This window comes from Petromyzon marinus, chromosome 16, assembly GCF_048934315.1.
Source record: "Petromyzon marinus isolate PM22_M1 ecotype Great Lakes invasive population chromosome 16, UKy_Petmar_22M1.pri1.0, whole genome shotgun sequence".
Taxonomy (NCBI): Eukaryota; Metazoa; Chordata; class Hyperoartia; order Petromyzontiformes; family Petromyzontidae; genus Petromyzon; species Petromyzon marinus.
In genome coordinates this window covers 9,286,879-9,308,657 of record NC_133682.1, presented here as the reverse complement: position 1 = coordinate 9,308,657, position 21,779 = coordinate 9,286,879, and the positions used below count along the sequence as shown (strand labels likewise).

General features: G+C 47.9%; 1 protein-coding gene and 1 non-coding gene across 7 annotated transcripts in view; one reads left to right on the top strand and one right to left on the bottom strand.

The window, feature by feature from the left end:
• Positions 1-358: 358 nt before the first annotated feature.
• The window catches only part of TRPC4 (transient receptor potential cation channel subfamily C member 4), a 76,439-nt gene continuing 55,018 nt past the window's right edge, over positions 359-21,779 (bottom strand). For 5 of the 6 annotated variants that reach the window (XM_032955231.2, XM_032955228.2, XM_032955229.2 and 2 more), the window contains 8 exons: positions 19,526-19,665; positions 13,074-13,396; positions 10,575-10,770; positions 10,089-10,166; positions 7,073-7,285; positions 4,629-4,670; positions 4,073-4,162; positions 359-3,050 (listed from right to left, as the gene is read on the bottom strand). In XM_032955231.2, the coding sequence (XP_032811122.2) occupies positions 1,998-3,050; positions 4,073-4,162; positions 4,629-4,670; positions 7,073-7,285; positions 10,089-10,166; positions 10,575-10,770; positions 13,074-13,396; positions 19,526-19,665 (2,135 nt within the window). In that variant the 3' untranslated portion in view covers positions 359-1,997. The remainder of the gene's footprint in view (positions 3,051-4,072; positions 4,163-4,628; positions 4,671-7,072; positions 7,286-10,088; positions 10,167-10,574; positions 10,771-13,073; positions 13,397-19,525; positions 19,666-21,779) is intronic. The other variant, XM_032955233.2, reaches the window with a different exon arrangement.
• On the top strand, positions 10,096-10,171 carry TRNAA-UGC (transfer RNA alanine (anticodon UGC)). The gene has a single exon. It is a non-coding gene; the product is annotated as a tRNA-Ala (tRNA).

Below are 21,779 nucleotides of genomic sequence, written 5' to 3'. Positions count from 1 at the left end.
CCGCCCTGGTTATCGCTGCGCGTGCACTTACCATAAATATACCGCGAGCTTCAGAGCCCACATTAAATATCCCGCGACGTGATTCACGGGAGCGGGCCATCGTGACCAGGCATCGTGGTCCAATAATTGAGAAATTACCTGCGAATGACTCGATCGGGATCACGCACGGCCGCATTGCATCCCCACTGAGAAACTACTGATGACTGTATCTGTGAAACACAGCGTCTTCGTGATTGCCTTGCGCTATACGAATGGCGCGAATATCACATGCATTTCTTATTAACATTGATTTGCAAATCTACGTCTACATGGTATTGCAATCACGCCCGCACACAAACCGCATATACGCACTCGTAAATTAACGATTACATCCGTATGTTTATTACACTGCAATATAACAGTTCGTAGTGTCGTCGGCTGCTGCATTAATTACGTAACACGGCGTTTTGTTGATTTTCCTCGTTTCAATAGTACATTGGCAAAGATATAGAATCCAGTGTATGCTTTGTATACAATGCATAGTGGCTCTCTACACATACCTATGCAGTCTATTCCAAATACAGCGGGTACGTCGACGCTACATCCTCTTGCTAAAAGTGCGTGCAAGGCCGCATGGCCTCAGTGCTTCTCATATGCGCATATTGCCAATCCGTTTGGCATGATTAGCAGAAGGATTATATGCTGCGCGGTGCTCTTAAAGTCACGCGTGGAGTGTGGAACTTTGGCCTCAAGGTCTCCGAACACCGTAGATACATTTGCGGCAGGATGCGTGTTTCTGTTTTTTTTTTCCCTTGCAACCAAAACAGAAAACAGCGGGATGCAAATTCACAGGCCTTGCTAATTGGCGTGAGACATCGTCGCCTCCATCTGTCGCCATGACGATGTACAAGGGCACACGGGAGGGGGTGGGGGTTCATCAACTACGCAGTAAACAAAGCAACGTTGGGGCAACGTTAGAATGCGATTAGGAGGAGAGTTGGACCAATGTTCAACCAACGTTCCATGTTTACTGGGAGCCGTTATAGTAAAACATTTAAAACACAAGCTTTAACAGGCAAAAAATATATATATAAAAAAACCCAACTTAAACTATACTCGTACATTATTGGAATATGACTTACAAATATAATCATTGGTAAAAGTTGAAGAAAAAAAACTACGTTTATTATTTTCCATTTGGGGGCCACGGACAGACTTGACCATCATGGTGCAGTCTTGTCAGAAAAGTGATCAGGTGACCGTGAGCAGCCAATCACGAGGCTGCAGACCTCCCTGCAAATGCATCCTCAATGTCAAGAGATTGTGTGATCTTGGAAGGAATGGCTTCCAATTTCGTTGCAGAATGCAGCCTTGAAGCTGGAAACCAACGGCAGCTTGCAGCAGCACATGATATATGCTCAAGGTCTCACTTTGATCCAAAAATCAAACTAGCTTCGCTTGCAGCTTCCACCAAAGCGTTGGCTCCTGAAGTAGATTTGAAATTTGTCTTTGAATCAAACACAACGAGCAGAACTGGGATTATTTAGCTTTAACTCCTACGAGTTTTGGCGTCTTGTAAAGTTGCAAGCATCTACATGTGTGAACAAATTCATCTCTTAGATGCCATGTGACGCAGCGTCCACATAAAACGTGTGCAGTTTATCAGTATTTCAAAAGTACTCCCTGCCCTCAGCATCTTAATTTTTTAAAAAGTTTCTTTACTATTTTCTTTCAAACACGTATCTTCTCAGGAGCTTGAACAACATAACATTTTTTTTTTATCGGAGCAAGAGAATCCACAACTTCTGCCGCAGTCCCAGTTCAGAAGAAGCAGCTTCCTCGGACAAAACTTAATCGGTTTTGAATCTTCCATCTCCAGAGCTGTAAAGTTCACCTCTTTGTTGTTGTTGTTGTTGCTATTGATGTAAATATATTTTTTTAAAATCATCAATAAAATGGCAAGTACAAGCGGCTCGAAAAAAAACAAAAAAAACCAAACTACGAGCGAGCCAGCGAGATCAGAGTCGAGTTGTCACGTAGGGCCCGGACATGCCGTGCCACGGTCCATCCCCAAACACCGCGTCCTCCTCCTCCTCTCCGTGCTCGAACACCACGTTGGCGAAGTCGAACCGCGACGACTCGGGGCTGAAGACGCAGGCGAGCCTCTCCAACGACCCCTGCGACGCCTCGTCTCCCCTCTCGTCCGCCACCATCGACGCGCTAGAGGACGCCGCCGCGCAGTCCGCTGCCGTCGCGCGACACGGGGGCCCGGCGGCCGAGGCGACGGAGCAGCGACCGGCGGCGGCGGCGGCGGCGCCGCCGCGCGACGACGAGCACCCGGGAACCTCCGCGCCCGCGAGGTGCGACGGCGAATAGAAGCCGAAGCGGAACCGGCGCTTGCGCCGAGGCGGCGGTGCCGCGGCGGGCTGCACGCCCGCCTGCCGGAGGCCGCTCCCTCCGCGCCGCCGCGCCACGCTCTCGGACAGCGAGCGGATGCGCCGCACGTTGCGCCGGGGCAGCAGCTCCAGCTTGCCGAGGAAGCGGCCGCCGGGCCGCGGCAGGTGCCTGTTGAGCCGCCCGCCGACCCCGTTCACGCACGTCCCGCCGAAGCCGCCGATCCCGTCCGATATGAGCACGCCGTTGCTCCCGTGGCCGAAGGAGAGCGCGTCCCAGGTCTCCGCCTGCGTGGGGATCAAGAATTCGGGCCGGCGCGCGTCGCGTGCCTCGGCCGGCTCGCGCCGCTCCCCGCCGCCGCCGCCGCCGCCGCCGGCATCGTCTGTCTGCGGGGGGCGCGGAGTGACGTCGAACGGGCAGCCGTGGGGCGGGTGGCCTCCGTCTCGCTGGGGCGCGTGGCCCGCAGCGCCGCCTCCGAGGTCAGAGTCGTCCGCCAGGCTGGCGCGGGCGCCGCCCTCCGCCCCGCCGCGTGGGAAGCACGTGTCAGTCTCGGGGCTGCTCTTGTCGGGCGTCGTGGAAATCTGCGAGGTGTCAACGGACGAGCCTCGCCGCTGGGAAGCCGCGTCGAGCATGCTCATGACCTCGTAGCGGAAGCTCGAGATGTCCTGCTTTAGCTCCTGGGGACAACAGAGATTCGGCCCTTGGCCACCCACATCCAACTGGGCTGCTGGATTCGCTGAGAATCCTTTTTTGCGATATCTCGTGAAGCAGTGCAGCTCCCACGTGTTAGCAAACTGCCCGCGGAAGCAGATGTCATAGATCTACTTCTGAGATTACTTCTAATTTCCTTTAATCCACAGATTAGGAGATACAGTTTATCACACACCCGGTATATGTGAAAATTTTTGTTGCATGAAAAAGTAATATACTCTATATATTACTTCTGAGAACTTGGAATTTAGTCAAGTTTAGTGAAAAAACGTAATACAGGTTTTTTGGGTTAGATCGCATAAATATATAAATGTGTCGTAAAACCCGACACAGGCTATTAGTAAGGTTTGTCACGTAAACAGAACATGCCAATTCGTTACTAGTACAGCACACGGATGTGTTGGAGAGCCAAGCCACAACATTTACAATCTGAGTACGACGTTTCGCCAGTAATTACAACTAGCTTCATCAGGCGACAGCCAGATTTGTGAAGTCCTCCTGTTTCGTTCCTGACATAGAGGGGTAGATGTGATGACAACACTTGTGTATGGGGTGGGAGTAATGAATCCATATAAATCACTGGGTATCCATTGCCATTTGGGTATCTTATATGGTAATCAACGTACATTATGCATGCGCATTGTACAAGCCAATGGTTCTTGTACAAGTGTCGATTGTGTGTACTAAAATAGCCATACCAACGGTAATCCAACGGATTTAACGACACATTTATATATTTACGTGATCTAACCACCCAAAAAAAACCCCTGTATTATAGATGATATTGATAGTGAAAGCCTACGTGTTAAACTGACAAAAAACGGGAATTGTTATTTTGTGCACTCATTGGGGTTGAGTGCCCTGATCATGAGTATCAGGACGCTCATACACACACCTCCCAAAATGAATACCTTATTAAGCATTTACCACTGAGACGACGCCAGCAGCGAGCATCTGCTGATGAGCTGCAGCAGGGCCGAAGCCTTACCTTGAAGCTATCCTCGACCAGGCTCTCCCCGGACCTCTCGTTCCTGACCATCGCTGCCACGTAGCGCTTAACGAGGTTCTTGATGACCTCCTGAAACACAGGGGGGGTGGGGGGGGTGGTGAAATTGTAAAAAAGTTATTTATAAGTTATACTGGATGGCGAGTGGATAAAAGATGAACCATTTCTTGTCCTTCCTCCGTTAATGTCTTAATGTGGCCCATTTCCTCATCGACAGTGTCCGCAATAGCTACCTGGGGGTTTGTCACGAGACTTGGTTCCCAACACAGAATGCTCGTGACTTATGACGACATAAAATCACCGCTTCTTAATGCTCGTGATCGTATGAGAAACGACAGTTCATCAGTGTGATGATGCAGTGGAGCTCCGTAAATAGGCGTTTATAAAACTAGTTAAATAAATAACATCAGCGCAAAACATAACGTCTTATGCAGGAAGTTCAATTAGCATGGGGAATAATGATGTATTATATGATCAGTCGTGAGTAATACATCAGCGGTGAGCGGCTGAGCGTTAAACATCAGAGACCCATTGTTACCTGATATTCATGAGTTCTTCTTAAGTTGTCTGAAGTCTTCTTCTATACAGACAAAAGAAAAAACATGTTAAATGCAGCGTACCTAAATTGGTTTATGGTACATTGCAGGTAAAAGTTTTGTGGTTGGTTGAACGGAAATGGCGCAGAAATGTGTGGGCGTACAATATTTGGTTTAACACGTTGGCTTTCCAAAAAAAAAAACCCTGTATTCTGGATCGTACAATATTTGTTTACGTGTGTCGGAGTTTTTGTATTTATTTTACAGTACGTATGTATGTTGAATTTTTTTGGCGCCGTGCGTAGCCAACGGTGCCAATAGGAGGTGCGATTTCCACCACTTGTGACAATAATAAACCTCACCACCCACAGTCGTTAACCCAGCTTCTAGAAATACGGGCACGCTGCCACAGTGGTGTAGTGGTTCGCACACCGGACTTGCAATCCAGAGGTCACCGGCTCGATCTCCTGGCATGGTGGTTGAAACAGTGGTGAAAGTTTCTTAAATCCCCCGCACCCCACCCCGCCTCCACCATCGAGCGGAATAAATGAGTTGCACCACAGTTATTTCATCGGCAGGTCGCATGCGGTGATGTTGTATTCTATTCTTGCGATGATGGCAGTCGCACGTTCTGGAGCTAAATTTCAATGTCGAGGTCTGCTTGCCACGACCAGAGGGCTTTAGGAGAGAGAGAGTGTGGTGTTGTTATTCATCCTCCTCCGTTCAGAGAGCGCAGACTACAGTTGTTTTACTCGACGGTCCACAATTGTGCCACTGTGGTTTGTGAATTAAATTTTCCACATATGGAAGGAGATGTGAGCATCGGCCTGTTGTTGTTTCTGATGGTTCCACCGGTGTCTTCGAGGAGGAATGTCAAAGCCAGGAGGTGCGATGTTTTGGGTTTTGAATGAGGTGTATATTTGAGAGGCTAAGTGTGGGTACTCCCTCATGTTTGAAGATGGACTATCTCGGGCTCCCTTCGGTGGAGCCCCGTCTGCCAGCAGTTGCATGAGCAAACAGTTGCAGGGCTGCACCTTCGACTTTCTCCATAACTATGCTCTACAAGAACTAAACAATTCAGAGATTTCAAACCTTGAGAATAAAGGTCCACTGCCAAAAACGTGAGCATATTAGCCTCTTCTCATCTTGCGGTGCTCTGGTATTAAATGATGACTGCGGTAAATGTTTTTTTTTTTCCAGTATGCCTCCAAACCATCGACAAAGCTGTCCATTGGAGGAAAATGCAATAAAAAAAACGAACGGATTCCAATTTATTTCGTTACCAAATATCGATCCGTCACAGTGCAGCAATTTAACTCCGCTGTTATAAATATCGAATCGGTTCCTGGGCCGAACGCCACCCCTTTATTGCTTTTTAAACTTCCTGGTGTGAGCCGGGCTCGAGTGATTGAACATGACCGGCTTCCACAATGCACTAGGCATGTAGAGGTAAGAGGCAAAGGCGCAGCGGTGCAATTTCCTGCTTTAATCACTTCTGGTTGCTGGACTTCCACGAGGCAATTTTGGCCTACTCTTTCATGCTGGGAGAGGTGAGATTACCCACATTTTACACTTTACCCACCGTATGCAACCTCCCGATCGATTCATTGTGGTGTACCCAGTTACACTAAACTAAATTATAATTAGTTTTGTTTTCATTTTACCAAGGCCCACTGAGCTAGATAGCTCTTTTTCAGAAGCAACCTGGGCGGATATGATAGCGCAACAAACTGGCTTATCACGTGGAAATTAATAGCAGCCAAGTACTCTAAATGGAGGGATAAACCGGAGGACCTAGAGAAAAATCCACACGACCACGGGGAGAACATGCAACCCCAAATATATAGGCGTCAGGGTCGAGATCGAACACCATGACCTCCTGTATACTAGGCGAGGTAGTTAACATATCGCCACAATGGCGCTTTATTGGGCGAACAGAGGTGGTGGAGGATTTAACAAAAACTTGCCCCATTGTTTCAACTGCCACTCAGGGAGGCTGAACCAGTGACCTCTGCACTGCAAGTCCAGCGTGCTCACCATTACACCACAGCAGCATCCACAGTGGTGAAGACGTATTAAACTGTATTACAATCACAAAGTTGTTATATCGGTAGAACGCGGTATGACTTTTAAGTAAAAAAATTTTCACCGATGACGATTTAAACTCATATCAGATAGCTTCGGATACGCGGTCTAAGTTTGAATTATAGCGTGCTTTGATTTTTTTTAGTGGCATCTTCATTTAATTTGTATTTGAAATAGGCCAAGAAATTTGCATTACGGATAAAGATGCGTATTTATTGGGCACTTAAGATACCTTCCATCTCATCTCAACCATTCCACTGCCGTGCTGTTGTCTAGCCAAAGGGGACCCTCCCACAGTGGCATCTGTCCCTGTTCAGAATTCCTGGTCATTTTTTTTTTGCAGTGCAATTGAATGTTTTACCCCGATGGCGCCGAACTTGCGATGCTTCCTGATTGGCTCGCCAGCCGTGCCGGGGCCGCACGGGCAGATGCAAGCGCGCACGTAGCGGCACAGGTACCACGCCGACTTGGGGCTCGGCACGATGTTGAAGGGGGGCGGCAGAGTGGCACCCTCCTCGAAGTAGCTCATCCACAGCTTGGTCCGCGCAAACTTCCACTCGATGTCGGCGTGGTCCTGCGAAGGGCGCGGGCGTGTTACAGCGCACGGGGGGGGGGAGGGGACGCAGGGCCGTTGAAGGTGAGCCCGAGGCACGCTGGGCCGTTCAAAGAGAGACCCAGCGTGGCTCGTCACTTTGTCCCAGCACTGCAAGAGTCGAGCTATCGAAGTGTCGGAAAACGGCGCATGGAGGAAGACGTGGCGGAACTAAGTTTGAAGTCAGAATCTTTAGAATCCGAATACTTGGACATATAAGTTGACCGAGTCTGTGAGTGGAATATCATGGTCACAAGTGTCAAAGGCTTTTGACAATTCGAGGAATAGTGCACAGCAGTAGTGGGCTTTTATCCAGGTTACTGAAAATAAAATGTCATGCTGTACATCGATCATAGCTGTGGCGGTGCAGCAATCTTCGCGAAAACCAAACTTTGGTGTGCAGGAGATTGCGAATTTTTAAGTAGCAGTTTATTTGCGATTGAAGTATCTTTGTTCAAATATTTTATTAACCAGCGTAAGAATAAGGTCTACAATGATCAGGATCTTCCTTGGAGTGAATCCACGTGCATCTTATTCAAGCGAGGAGGTGCACCCTTTTTGTTCTTGTTACAAATGTAATACATTTAAAAATAAAAAAAAATGTAGGCGAGATCCCGGTGCCCCCAGGGATCTCCACGCTGGTCCGGTGTGGACCCGTGAAGGTGGTGGCGAATCGAGGGCAGCATTGGCTTTGGCTGCGCCGCTGCCCCTCAACCTTGCCCACAACGCCGACTACACCTTCCATTGTCCTTTAGTGGGCACCCCATTCAAGCACTATGCAGGCTCAAATCTGCTTAGCTTTCGAGGTCCTGATTCCACGTGATTTGGATCGGAGGCAGATGCACGTATTATGGTTTGGCATGCAACGATTGCAGAACTAAAATGCATTTCTCCTGCTCACAATACCGTACAAAGGTACACGACTCCCCGCTGCCACTAGAGGTCGCTACGGTGCACTAAATATGACTCTTGAATTGAATCGTGACCCCGAATTGTGGCAATTTATCAAATCACCGGGTTTCGGGAGGGGGTGTTGAATCATTGCTCCCCTCACACAGCGTACAGTTCCCCCCCCCCCACCCCCTGACCTGGTACGAATGTTTCTGCGTCAGCAAAACTCGGCGCAGATGTTTGTACCATTCCGTGTAATTTACTTTAGCGCCGGAGTGGATGATGCGTCAATAATGCTTCTTTGTGCTGCTGCTGCTGCGGCGAGCCAGCAGCAGCAAGCGAGCAAGGCAGTAGCGGCACTGCTATTGCAGCCGTGCAACCTACTCAAAATAAACAGGCGGTCTTTCCACTAGGTGGCACATTGGCAACGCATTTAAATGGTTCGCAGTGTTTCCAAAGCTGCTGATGATGCTGCGGCTGGACTGGCCATGTTGGCGGCACGGCGTTCCCTCGCTCGGGGCCACCCAGAAAGGCTGGACTGAACGAAACGAGGAGCGCTGACTTTGGACATTTCCCCGTGAATTTAGTGAAATGGAGCGCGTCGCTGGCAATGCAAGCAAGAACCAGAAAGGATTAATAAAATTCGCCAAGCATTGAGCTTGCAGTATGGTGCACGACAGGACGGAACACAAACGCTGGCTTGCTTTGCTTTTTTTTTAAATATATGAACACCCCACTTTCCTAAACTGAAAACTAAACATTTTTACTTTACCAGGTAAGGTCCACTCAGCTATTGAACTCTTTTTCAGAAGCCACAAATGATAGCTCAGCGAAGTGGCTTATGTGGAAATTTATAGCCGCCGAATACTTTATAAACGCATGTTTATAAATGTGGAGGGGAAAACCGGAGGACCCAGAGAAAAATCCACGCGACCACGGGGAGAAAATGCAAACTCCAAATATACAGTCATCAGGGTCATGATCAAACTCACCAGGCGAGCTAGTAAACATCTCACCCCCGTGGCGCCCCACGGTGTTTTTAAAAGCATTACAACTTGTCTATGAATATTGCCACTTGTACCATTTTCCAACGAAGTGAATTGGCTTTTTCCATTCGGCTATATATATTTTTTCTATACCAAATATTTATTCTGCACACTTTTTTAGTGTGTGCAGTGCATGGGGGGGGGGGGGTGGGGGGGAGTGCATTCTAGAATTGAAAACAAGGCAGTGGTGGCAGTGGTGGTCTGGACTCATGGGTTGAGGGCATGTATTTTGTCAAATAGATGGGTTATTGTGTGGGATCACACAGGTGGTTTCACTTAAAGTTTTCAGATAGATCGACTTACTCGTGGGTGTACCACCTAGTACTTTTAACGATAAATTAATACGCTATCTATTAATGCCTCATTAGAGATGCTACATGATGTTAAAGCACACCTGGGAAATTAGGAATTCTTACTCAACGATTAACACAGATACCCGAGGGGCACGTCGGATCCATTGTGAATGTGACCTCGTGTGGACAAAGCCATTAGTCTCAATTTGTTCTTATTGATCCTTCTGATGAGTCTGCAAGTGTTGTCTGTCGTCGGGCGTTGTCAGAAATGTATTTTATTGTAATGCTACGATCGTGCGCCACTTTGTGGATTACATTTAGCAGGTAATTCGTTAGACGGTTAATTTTGGTGTAATTCCGCGTTGTTCAAACACGGTGCAATTCACCGGAACATTAAGGCTTATCAGATGAAGTATAAGACAGTGCCAAGCCTGCCAGGTAATGCGCAGCCAAAATAAATGTAAAACTTATACACGATGAGCGTCCGCTTACATAAATACATGACAGAGCCCAAGGGTCAGTGTTTACGTATCCTTAAAAGTAGGCCCTGCTTACACGGGATGCTGCCGTGGTGTAATGGTTAGCACACTGGACTTGCAATCCAGAGGTCGCCGGTTCGATCTTCCGGCGCGGCTGTTGAAACAATGGGAACATTTCTTAAATCCCCCCCGCCTCCGTCCCCCCTAGAAAGTAGAAATGGGTTGACCACAGTTAGTCGGTCAACAGGTCACGTGAGGTGGGCCAAAGCGCGGGTAATCCCACCTCTTCCAGGGCGTTTGGAAGAGTAGGCCAAATGGCCATCTCGAGAGGCTCTCTAGAACCCCCCTTTAGTGGAGGCCCTTCCGTCAGCATTGGCGTGAGCAAGAAATTCCATTGGTGCTCCTTAAGCTCTTACATCTTTAAGCCCTGTTCAAGACCACTATTGGACATGCGCGCACCACGGCCCCCACTCTCACAAGGCGCAGGGACAATGGCTGTCTTTGCATTGCTTTGACCTGGCCAGGTGGGTGTGTGTGTGCGTGTGTGTGTGCGAGCACTGACCGCGATGAGCTGGTAGGAGTTGTTCATCATCGCGATGAGCATGTTGAGCAGCACCACGAGCGAGATGATGTTGTATGTGCCGAACATGGTGGCACCCACGAACTCGGTGAACTCGTGGGGCGCGCGCACGTTGGTCACGTACAGGTTGATGAGCCCGAAGATCGACCAGAAGAGCGACTGCAGCGTCTCAAACAGCCTGGCACGTCACATGGGGAAATGGAGAGCGAGAGGCGTGAGCGTGGGTGCCTGATACATTTGTGTATTTATCCAGGAAAGTCACACCGAGTCATCAGGAGGGTCCTGCATTGGGATTTTACTTAAAGATTTTTTTCAGCCAATTTGTGTCGATTTATACAAGTGGGAAGTAGCCGGAGCACCCGGAGGAAACGCACACGCACGGAAACAGATGGAAACAGATGGAAACAGATGGACCCAGATGGACACAGATGGACACAGATGGAAATAGATGGAAACAGATGGACACAGATGGACACAGATGGACACAGATGGAAACAGATGGACACAGATGGACACAGATGAAAACAGATGGAAACAGATGGACCCAGATGGAAACAGATGGACCCAGATGGACACAGATGGAAACAGATGGAAACAGATGGCCACAGATGGACACAGATGGAAACAGATGAAAACAGATGGACACAGATGGAAACAGATGGAAACAGATGGACACAGATGGAAACAGATGGACACAGATGGACACAGATGGACACAGATGGAAATAGATGGAAACAGATGGACACAGATGGACACAGATGGACACAGATGGAAACAGATGGACCCAGATGGAAACAGATGGACCCAGATGGACACAGATGGAAACAGATGGAAACAGATGGCCACAGATGGACACAGATGGAAACAGATGAAAACAGATGGACACAGATGGAAACAGATGGAAACAGATGGAAACAGATGGACCCAGATGGAAACAGATGGAAACAGATGGACACAGATGGAAACATATGGACACAGACGGACACAGATGGACACAGATGGAAACAGATGGAAACAGATGGACACAGATGGAAACAGATGCAAACAGATGGACACAGATGGAAACAGATGAAAACAGATGGACACAGATGGACACAGATGGAAACAGATGGAAACAGATGGACACAGATGGACACAGATGGAAACAGATGGACACAGATGGAAACAGATGGACACAGATGGAAACAGATGGAAACAGATGGACACAGATGGAAACAGATGGACACAGATGGACACAGATGGAAACAGATGGAAACAGATGGACACAGATGGAAACAGATGGAAACAGATGGTGATTTTTTCCACTCCCTGTACCGCCTTCTGCTGGCAAGTCAGAATATGCCACCACCTCGACACCCACGGGAAAAGAGTTTCACAATATTTGTGCGATCCAACAAGCCTCGCTGCCTCCACAGTGCTGGATTACAGGCCACGTGCATAGCCACCACCGCTCGGCCAAGGGTACTGTATGCATTTATAGGCGCACTTAAATGCCCAGCATCTCAAAGCGCCTTACATCTCATCTCAACCCTTCAGCAGCTTAGCCTAGGGGACCCCCAGTGGCAGCTGTCCCTGTGCGGCACAAGGAGCTCGCAGCACCGGCCTGCAAATGGATCCTGTCTGCCAGTAGGAGATTGCATTGCTACGTGATATTTCCTAATTATGCAAAGATGCATAGATTTGTTGATTAAAATCGATCTTTTTTGGTTCTTTTGGTAAAGTCACGTAGAATGAGAATAAATCGATCCTTAAGGCAATTGCACAATCTAAAAAATTTCAGACCAATCATATTCGTTGCACTGTTTCGTAATGTGAAAGGAGGAGAGGGATAAGGGTGTTAGCAACTTGTGATCTTTCTAATGACCAGCAAAGTGTAATTAAGGTTTCTCTTTGAAATTTTTCATTCGTGGGGTACCAGCTCCCCTAATAATGAGCTGCCACTGCAAGAAAGGGAAGCCGGGAACATTCTTGAGATTTGGTGGAGACATCTCTGGGTGAAGGGCAATATTATTATTATTATTGTTGTGTGAGAGTAGAGTGAGGAGAGAGAGGCTGGGTGGAGACAATTTCGTGTGCATGGATGGGTAGAGCGGTTCATCTTGAGGTGCCACGAGGGGGTTTTAGGGGAGATGGAGAACCACAACCAATGCCCAAACCGTCCAAAATCGATGATCGTCAAAATCTTAATGCGCACGAGCCAGTAAGCCTGAAATTAAATCCATGCAGTGTAATTCAAATTCAATGGAATTTATTTAGCCAAGTGAAATTCATTATCCCTTTTGCATGAAGGCACCTTGGTATCCGCAGCTGCACAGTGGCAGTTACATTATAGCCTGGTTAGATTCGGGCTGCTGTACCGACACGCATCGGCATGCTCAATGCGAACGACGTCACGGGCTCGGAATGATTTGTGATTTGGTAACATGCCCGCCCGCCCGCACGCCCGCTCGCCCGCCCGCCCGTCCAGACGCTCATGCCCACGTTGAGAAGGCGTTGTTCTGCTTCTCGCAGCGGATGCCCTTGCAGGTGTCATTCCCCTGCCCGGCGGACGTCTCGTAGTAGAAGTACAGCTGGTTGAGGCCGTTGGCGAAGGCGAGCAGCACGAGGCAGTAGATGAAGAGGAACTTGAGGATGTCGAGGAGCATGCGGCCCAGCGAGATCTGCAGCGGCCCCAGGTGCGAGTTGGCCGTGAAGAGCGAGATGAGGCGCAGCGAGCTGAAGATGTTGGCGATGGCGAAGAGGGCCTCCGCGACGAGCGTCGGGTGCCACATCTCCCACTGCTCGCGCGCCTTCGAGCCGCTGTACTGTGAGGGTAGGGGCGGCGGTGACGGCGGTGGTGGCAAAAGGGGGAGAGAGGGTGGAGATGGAGGAAGGAATGGCAGGGTGAGATATTTGTAAGCGCCATACCTCCGCATTGGTGGTCCGTGTGACCTCTCCAGTTTTGGGATTCTGCGAAGGAAGGAAAAACTCGTGGGTTTGTGCAATACTTTCCAGCGCGCGTTTTGTCCGCAGAAGGCTTTAATTAGCCGCAATGACGGCAGCGTTGACATTAAGCGCACGACTAACGGCAGGTCTGTCGGTGGCGATGAGATAACGGGGCTTAGATGACGGCTCTGACGAGCAATTGACAGACGGGGCTAATGCGTAAATGCTTTCAACCTGAGATGCAAAGCGTTAAGTATGCTTTGCAAATGTTTTTACTGGAAGTAAAATGTACGTAAACACATTACGTTACAGCATTGATCGTGGTGCATAAGACAATTATATTAAAAAAAATACTCGCTATGTTGATCGCTACCGCTGCCTTATAACCAAAATACGTACAGTATGTTTAATAGGCTTACAAATATAGAATATCCTGAAACGTTATCTGATGTTGCAAGTAATGGTGTACTAGATATTATACAGCTGTAGAAATAATAATGAACAATCTACAACCCTTTGCCAATCCATTGCTACATTAAGGCATCCCCGCAATATATCGGCCATTGAGGGGTCGGTTGTTTGACCGTGCATCACCGCTGATCTTTTGCCATGGGTGAGACTCAACCTCAGGTCGCCTGGGTTCGCAGTGTAGTGGGATTACCACCACTGCACCAGCGCTCCCCTTATCCCCTCCACTCCCCCATTCTGTAAGAAGGTAGTGTTTTCATGGTGAATGGTATAAGCTTAAAAGGACTCCCTTGATTAAACGGTCACACGACAATGCAGCATTTTGTTTACAGGAAACACCATTAACAAGGCTATGAGATCCGTCATATGTGCACCCAGTGACAATGCAGCTTGGCAGTTCTATTGATGGGCATTGAATTAATTTAACATGTGACTTCCTATCTCGGAAGGCAAGCACGCTAAAGAATAAGCCTTGAAAAACAGCACTGTCATGTAGAAGACTACACACAACCCTTTCATAGCTTTTGAATGAATGAATAATATATTTTGAAGATATGTTAGACACACGGACAATTCATCCTGAGATTTCAAATGCTGCCTTTTCTCCTCGATGGAGTATGCCCATTGTTGTAGATAGGTTTGCCCTTAGGCCCATTTATATCCGGCGCAGAGAGACACGCACCAATTCCTGCACAAACCCGCGCCCTAAAGTGCGGCCAACCGAACGACACAAATTAAATCGCCGTGAGGCCAGACTTCAATGACCATTATTGGCCACTCTTTCGAACGGGGAAGCATTTTTTGTAAGAAAGCTGGTAATGCAGTATATCACTCTGCGCAAACCACTCTGAAGTTTGGTGCCACGTTTGTGGCTTTTTCCACGAAATCCTGCGAAAACTAACGGAAACAGTAATTCTACGCGGTCATTCGTTTGATTGCTTCGTCGTGAGATTGAGCCAGTGGGTGGCTTTCGTTGGTGGCCCGTTGTTAGAGGTAACAACATCCTCACGTTACGCCTTGCGAAGTTGATGTCTGGAGTCAAATATAATTGCCCTTGGATTTTTTTTCTCAGTTTAACCTCAGAAATGAAAGTTCACCCCAAATTGTCGAATTATATTGATTTGGCAAATTGTGCCATGGCTATGAGCAGGGAGACAGACAACGCGCTATTGAAAAGTAGCAAACGCCACACCCATAAATTGCTTGGCAATGGCGACTGCTCGTGTGCAAGTGCCAGATCAGCGCGTACATTTCTTGCTAAATGTGTAATGCAAGATCGGGCATGCATGTTGGGAACCAGACGTGAAGATGCTGGTCTTTAAAAACAACTAAAAATGTTGCATTATAATTTTTTCTAATTATATGCCAATTGTGCTGTTGGTGTCATTTCATGAGACATTTCAGTTTTGAACCTCTTGCAAATAGGCAGTGCACCACCCAGCTTCTGGAAAGTGACAGAATTATGAGCTTTTTAAAAATACCTTAGAATGTTTAGTTTCATGCATGAAAACTACACTGCACAATTCGCTGAAGATTCACAGATACGCTGGTGAGCCATTGACAACCATTGCCCCAGCTCTGGAGTCCTCGATATACGGTATAACCCCTCTTAATTACGGAACCGGTCGTTAAGTCATTTGGTCATTAAGCGAGTATAGGAAATGCAGTACGCCAAGAATTCAAAAGAGGTGTTTCCACCTCAAAGTGCAGCAGACACTGAATGTAATTAATGTCCTAACGCTCATGAATGAACGTCGCTGATTGGTCAGACCACTTTGGAGCTCGCCGATTGGCCGAAATTGGCGGTCGCGTGCTCGTCGTAAGCCCGTCGTTAACAGGGTCGGTAAGCGAACACATTGGGCTCTATGGAGGCCCTCGTTAAGCGATTAGTCCTTAACAGGGCTGGTCGTTAAGACGGATTTCTTCTGTATAGGATATTCTCAACCAATTAATGAGTGTATATCGGTGTGGGTGGAAACCAAAGCACCTAGAGAAAAGCCACTCTCTTCCATACCACACACTACTGTATCACCGTCTCCTGTCAAGCCAGGATATGGCACCTCGACGCCCATGGGAAGGGAGTTTCGCAACATTTGTGCAAACCACCAACCCTCGCTGCCTCCACACTGCTGGATTACAGGCCACGTGCATAGCAACCACTGTTCATGAAAATCAAAACGGATTTTTCTTTTCCCACCAGAGCTAGAATAAACCAAAATAAGTTAAAATAAAATGTCATATGATTTTTTTCTATTCTCATTGGTGACCAGACTGAGATTATTAGAGTTGCACAGTGGTAACAATTGTGGCTCAGCAAGAAGGGCATGGGTTCGATCCCTGACTCGGGTAACTTCCTGTGTGTAGTTTTATGTTCTCCCCCTGTTCTACACAGGTTTCCTTGGGGTTCTCGGAAGAAAACAGTGTAAGTGGTATTGGCCAAATATACTAATGCTGAAAAATAACTTGCAAATTACTCAATTGGAATTGCAAGCAGCAACCCCCTACTGTGAAAACTTGGTAGGGCCCTACTGAAGAGAGAGAGAGAGAGTGTTGAGACTCAGTGAGGCTTTCCTGGGTCAAACAAACTAAGCAAGCCAATCAACTCCGCTGTATGTGAGAATCCAGTTTAATCCACGGGTGGTTGTCCACATTCAAACTCAAGATGTCAGTGGTGCCAGCTCAGTAGTCTGATGCAGGGGTGCAACTAGCGGAGGCAGGCCGGGGTGGGTGGGGGGGGGGTATGTGGCAGCGTTATGCGACGCATAGGGGGCTCAGTCGGTCACAATGGGGGGGGGGGGGGCAGAATCAACAGATAGACAAGTAAAAAAATGTTATGAAAAAAATAACACAAAAAATTACAATAATTAACCATAAATGCCAAAAAAAACATTGTTACAAATGAAAAAAAAAATATTTTTCCGAAAAATACATTGCGTAAAATATAGCAGCGCTACTGCTGGTGTTTGTTCCTGAACACCAGGCTTTTTTTTCCGAACTGACGTGCGCATGAAAGCAAGACGCTTCATAACGCAATTGTGAGCATTGTACCTGCAAACGTTCGATTAATACCGTCACTGTGAGACTGTCTTCCTCTAAACCCAATACACGGTGCATATAAAATAATATATGGTTATAGCCCACATATGATTGTATATGGGTTAAAAACATTCCGTAGCTATTTAAGTCAAAGGGAGTCGGGAGAAAAGAGTGGGTGCCCACAGTCGTATCGTCGATACCCCCATTAAAATAGGTCGTTGTGTCCCTCGCATGATGCAGTGTTAACCCTCTGAGTTATCCGACCAGCTCTGAGAATCTCTTTTTTTGTGATTCCATTTGAGGTTTGGTGCTGGGAAACTCACAGACTAATCTCCGAGACGTCAGCTTCAGAGCAATGTCTCGCGGAAGGTCAACGGAGCCACTTCTGCATCGTCAGGTTGTGGCCAGTGATGCGGACTCATGACGTGACACGGGAGCATTTAAGCCTGGCAGAGCGCATCGACTTTTGGCAAAGTTACATAAAAAAAAGCGTAGAGGCTCCGTGTATTCGCTGGGTTCCTCTTCGAGACTCATGAGCGAGTAGTGCTAATCCATGGACGAGTGTCAGGGTGAAAATAATAAAATGGCCACCTCTCTTTATTTTTCCTGGTCACTCTTAGCTGCCGGGGCCACATCTTTGGTGACGAATAGCATATCATCGTCATCGGCCATCTTCTGAACAGTCTTAAGAATGCGTTCAACCTGTGTTTGCTCTCAAATCCGCGTGTTCTTCTTTCCATCTCTCAATGTAATTTCACGCATGCATAGATAGAGGCTCCGCCCGACTCAAAATGGCCTCCACGAACATGTGAAACTGTAGACTACGTTTTAAAGAACGAGTTGGGCAATCAAGGAGTGAGAAAAAAGGCAAATTTAAGGTATAATTAAAGGCAATGCTACACGCAGGGCAGGAAATGGGCCACAGGCGCTTGTTGATGGTTCATTTAATTCGTATCGAGCGGTCCCGCCATCGACAAAACCTTCCTGATTAACTGTAACCAACATCGATACGTCAAATTACCGTGCACAATGTCAGCACAGCGGGGTGCATTACGGACCCCCGAGGACAGCCGCCGCTGGCGGTCAGCCTTGATGCACGGAATCAGAGCGTTTGCTGCCTAAACCTGCCGTGACGCACATTCAGTCGCTGTGCACATTTAATCCGGCGCCGCGGGGTTTAAGCCGACCGTGCTTCTGACAGAGGCGGCGGCGGCTGCTGTTTACGTGGCCACGCGGAGACAAAATCCCGCTCCACCTGCGTGCGCCAGACTGCCAGCCAGCCGGCCAGGCCGAGATGGCCTGAAATCCAGCCTCGGGGCAACGAAATAGAGACACCAGCGTATACATTATTGGGGTTCGAGCGCCCGGTACTTGATTACGGAGTAAACAAGTTGGAGGGGTAGAGTAAATGGTCTGGCCGAGTGGTGCTGCGGCACAGGGACTCGACTCGCAGTCTGGAAGGTTGCAAATTCATTTCCCAGCTTGGAGTTGACTCGGAATATAGTCCTACGGGGGAGGGTGTGATTTAAAGTTGTACCACTTTGTGGAAAGTCAACATAGGTTGAGTTATGGATGGACTGGCTCCCACCGTAGCAATGTGGAATTTGTGTCACTGGCTCAAGGCCACCAGTGGAGATGAGTACTGCGCAACACACATTTTGCTTTTATTTTAGGACACTCCTATGTGTGGGCCAGTTATAATTTTTTAAAGAATAAATGACAATAGCAGGAAAATTTGATGTTAATTTACTTATATTTTTACTTATTCATCTAGGAACGCCACACTGAGCTGGATGACTCTTTTTCAGGAAGGTCCTGCATTGGGTTTTAAAAATATTTTCAGCCAAGTAATGAGTGTTTATTGAATACAAATAGGAGGAGAGGAGTGCACCTGGAGAAAACCCCATCCAGATGGAAACAGATGGCAATTAGTCCACTTGCTGCACTGCCTTCTACTGGCGAGCCAGGGTGTGGCTCCTCCATGTCCATGGGAGGGGAGTTTAACTATAACTGCACGGTTATACACCAACCCTCCACAGTTCTGGATTGCAGGCCACGTGCATATCCACCACCGCCCGGCTGTAGAAAAATCCATGTTGTCAATAGCCAATGGTCAACTTGTAGGCATTCACTATTCACTGTGTGAGAACACCATGAGTTGCCCTGTCTCCTTTCCTCAATACATGCAAAACCATCACAATCGTCATCGTCTCCACTCTATTATTGTCGAGCAAAATCAGAAACATCGCAACCCTGTCGTGTGACCTTGTTTAACGGGGGGATGGGGGGGGGCATTTGCAAAATCAGAGGGGGTACAACACCAGTCGATGTCAAACAAACAATTCACAAATGTTGACTACATACACATGGGCTGAGCCTTCAGCATGGGGGGGGGGGGGGGGGTGTTCTCACGCAAGCCCTCCCTCTGGGTCACCGGGCCTAAACGACAGGCCAGAGAGGGCATCATCATCAGCAGCGGCGGCGGTGGGGGCTACGCGACTTACTTTCAGGTACGCCACGAGCTTGAGTGAGATGGTGGCGAGATAGAGGGAGTTCATGACAAAGTCCATCAAGTTCCACCAGTCGTGCACGTACTCCGAGAAGCCGCCATCCCACATCTGCTTGATCTCAGCCCAGATCAATCCTGCGCGTCGCACACGGGAAGGAACGCCGCCCGTGAGAACGTCCACCGAAGGAAATGGAGCGACGAGTCGAGCTTGCGCGCGGAAACCTGATGGATTGTTGGATCGCAGGAAATGTGAGAGAGATGTGGCGATGGCTTTCGCGACTGATGATGATCACACAGGGGTGATGAACGCATGCGGCAGGTTGCACATCGCGTGGTTAATATTGTGGATGCTGTAGTTACTTGACAGTACCTCGGCCAAGGTTGCTGTCAAGGTCGTGAGACTAGAGCACACATCAGGCAACTTTTAATGCTGTGTTTCCATGACACCGGCAAGTGCGTTGGCTTTGTGTACCAGGATAGTGCCAGGATCTGCTCACATGTATGTTGAACTTCTTTCGCACCGTACGCAGCCAACCGTGCTAATTGGAGGTGCAGGGAAAGGACAACAAACTAAACACAAAAAAGCAGTTCTAAATAAATGTATTTTAGATCTAGATGTAAAAGTGCATAGCTCCAATGGCTTTATAATAGGAAGAACGTTCCAGACGGCCACAGAAGTGCATCTGAGAGGGCGGAATGCAGTGACCGCCCTTGTTCGATGGCTAACCAAGAGCCACTGCTGCTAGGATGACCGGAGATGGTTTATGCTACGTTCCCATGACAATCCTGACACCGGTTTGGCCTGACGTCAAGCGAGTTTGGTTACACGGGGCTTTCCACTACGGAGCTGCAGTACTCTGACCTGGGATGCCCTCGGAACCAATGTGGAAATCGTGGCTCATGAATTGTGATTTGGGCTGTACTGTTGATTCCGGAAAACAAATCGGCCATTCCTGGGCCACTCAGCGCGGATGGCAGTGGTTGTGGAAACTTAACACAAGTATCTTGGGCTGAAGTCTTAGCACAAGGAAGCAAATAGGTGACTCAGCTGGCAAGTGCTATCCTGTGTCAGAGAAATTAACCAATTCTGCTGAGAGGCTGGGTTTGAAACCTGAGCAGACCAGTTTGACTTGACACACACGTGAAAAAAAATCACTGAATTTAATTTACGAGCAAAAGTCTGTGCATTATTGAGTGTTAAATGTTGCTATATTGATCAAATAATGACCAAATTAGATGAGTTATTATTTACCAATACGTAGTTGGATGATTGCAATTGTGATGTGTTTAGATGCTGGTTACTAAAGGTGCTTCCAGGTAAAATGGATGATGATGATGTTGGTGGTGATGATGGTAATGGCGTTGGTGGTCTTGGTGTAGACGGTTGGTAGTGACGATAACGATTCTGATGAATGACCAAATAAATTCGGAGAAGCTTTACGATGCCTCATCTCTGGGTTGTTCCCTGCCACCGGTATGGGTTTAGCTTTACCCGGCAGCTGATGCCAGTAATAAAATTATAAAAAAAAAAATGGAAAAATATAAATGACAAAAGCATTAAGGCCAAGAAAATGTGCTCGTGATAAACATTCATTTTAATGCAGGACACACGAATAAAAGTCCAATTATACCCTTCAGCAATTAAAGTGGCAGCAGATGTTTCAATAAAACAATTAATTAGCTTCAACTTCAAGGTGTTCTCACACATACACGCGCGCGTCTACGCATGTGCTGTGTACAGTTATACGAAATTATCCACTCCACGCATCTGCGCTCGGTTTCGCGGTTGGGCTGCACGGCGTCTCCGATGCGTTTTCGGTTTGTTACAGCTGCGTGTCGTTCCGCACGATGTCCGACGGTTTGCTCCACGTGCTGGGAGCTTCTACAGGAATGTAATTCTTAATGAGCTCTCGGCACGGGGAGCACAGAACGTTATGCCGAACAACGCGGGGAACAACCCGAAAACGTGCCGACCTGTGTCACCTGTCTAGCCGTTGACTCTTTTTTGAAGGCTGAGCCGACCTACTGGCGGCTAAGTTTGTGTTCCAATAACAATACAATTGCCACAGGCGCTGTATGTGTGTGTGTTTAATTTATTTCGCAGCGTACGTGGCCAACCGTGCTATTCGGAGGTGCGGGGGAAGGACAACAAATCTTGATTTAAAGTTTTCGTGACTGCAGGAATCCATACTCTTTGGTTCTTTCGGTAAAGTCACGTAGGTATAAAATAAAATAAATCACGACGTTTC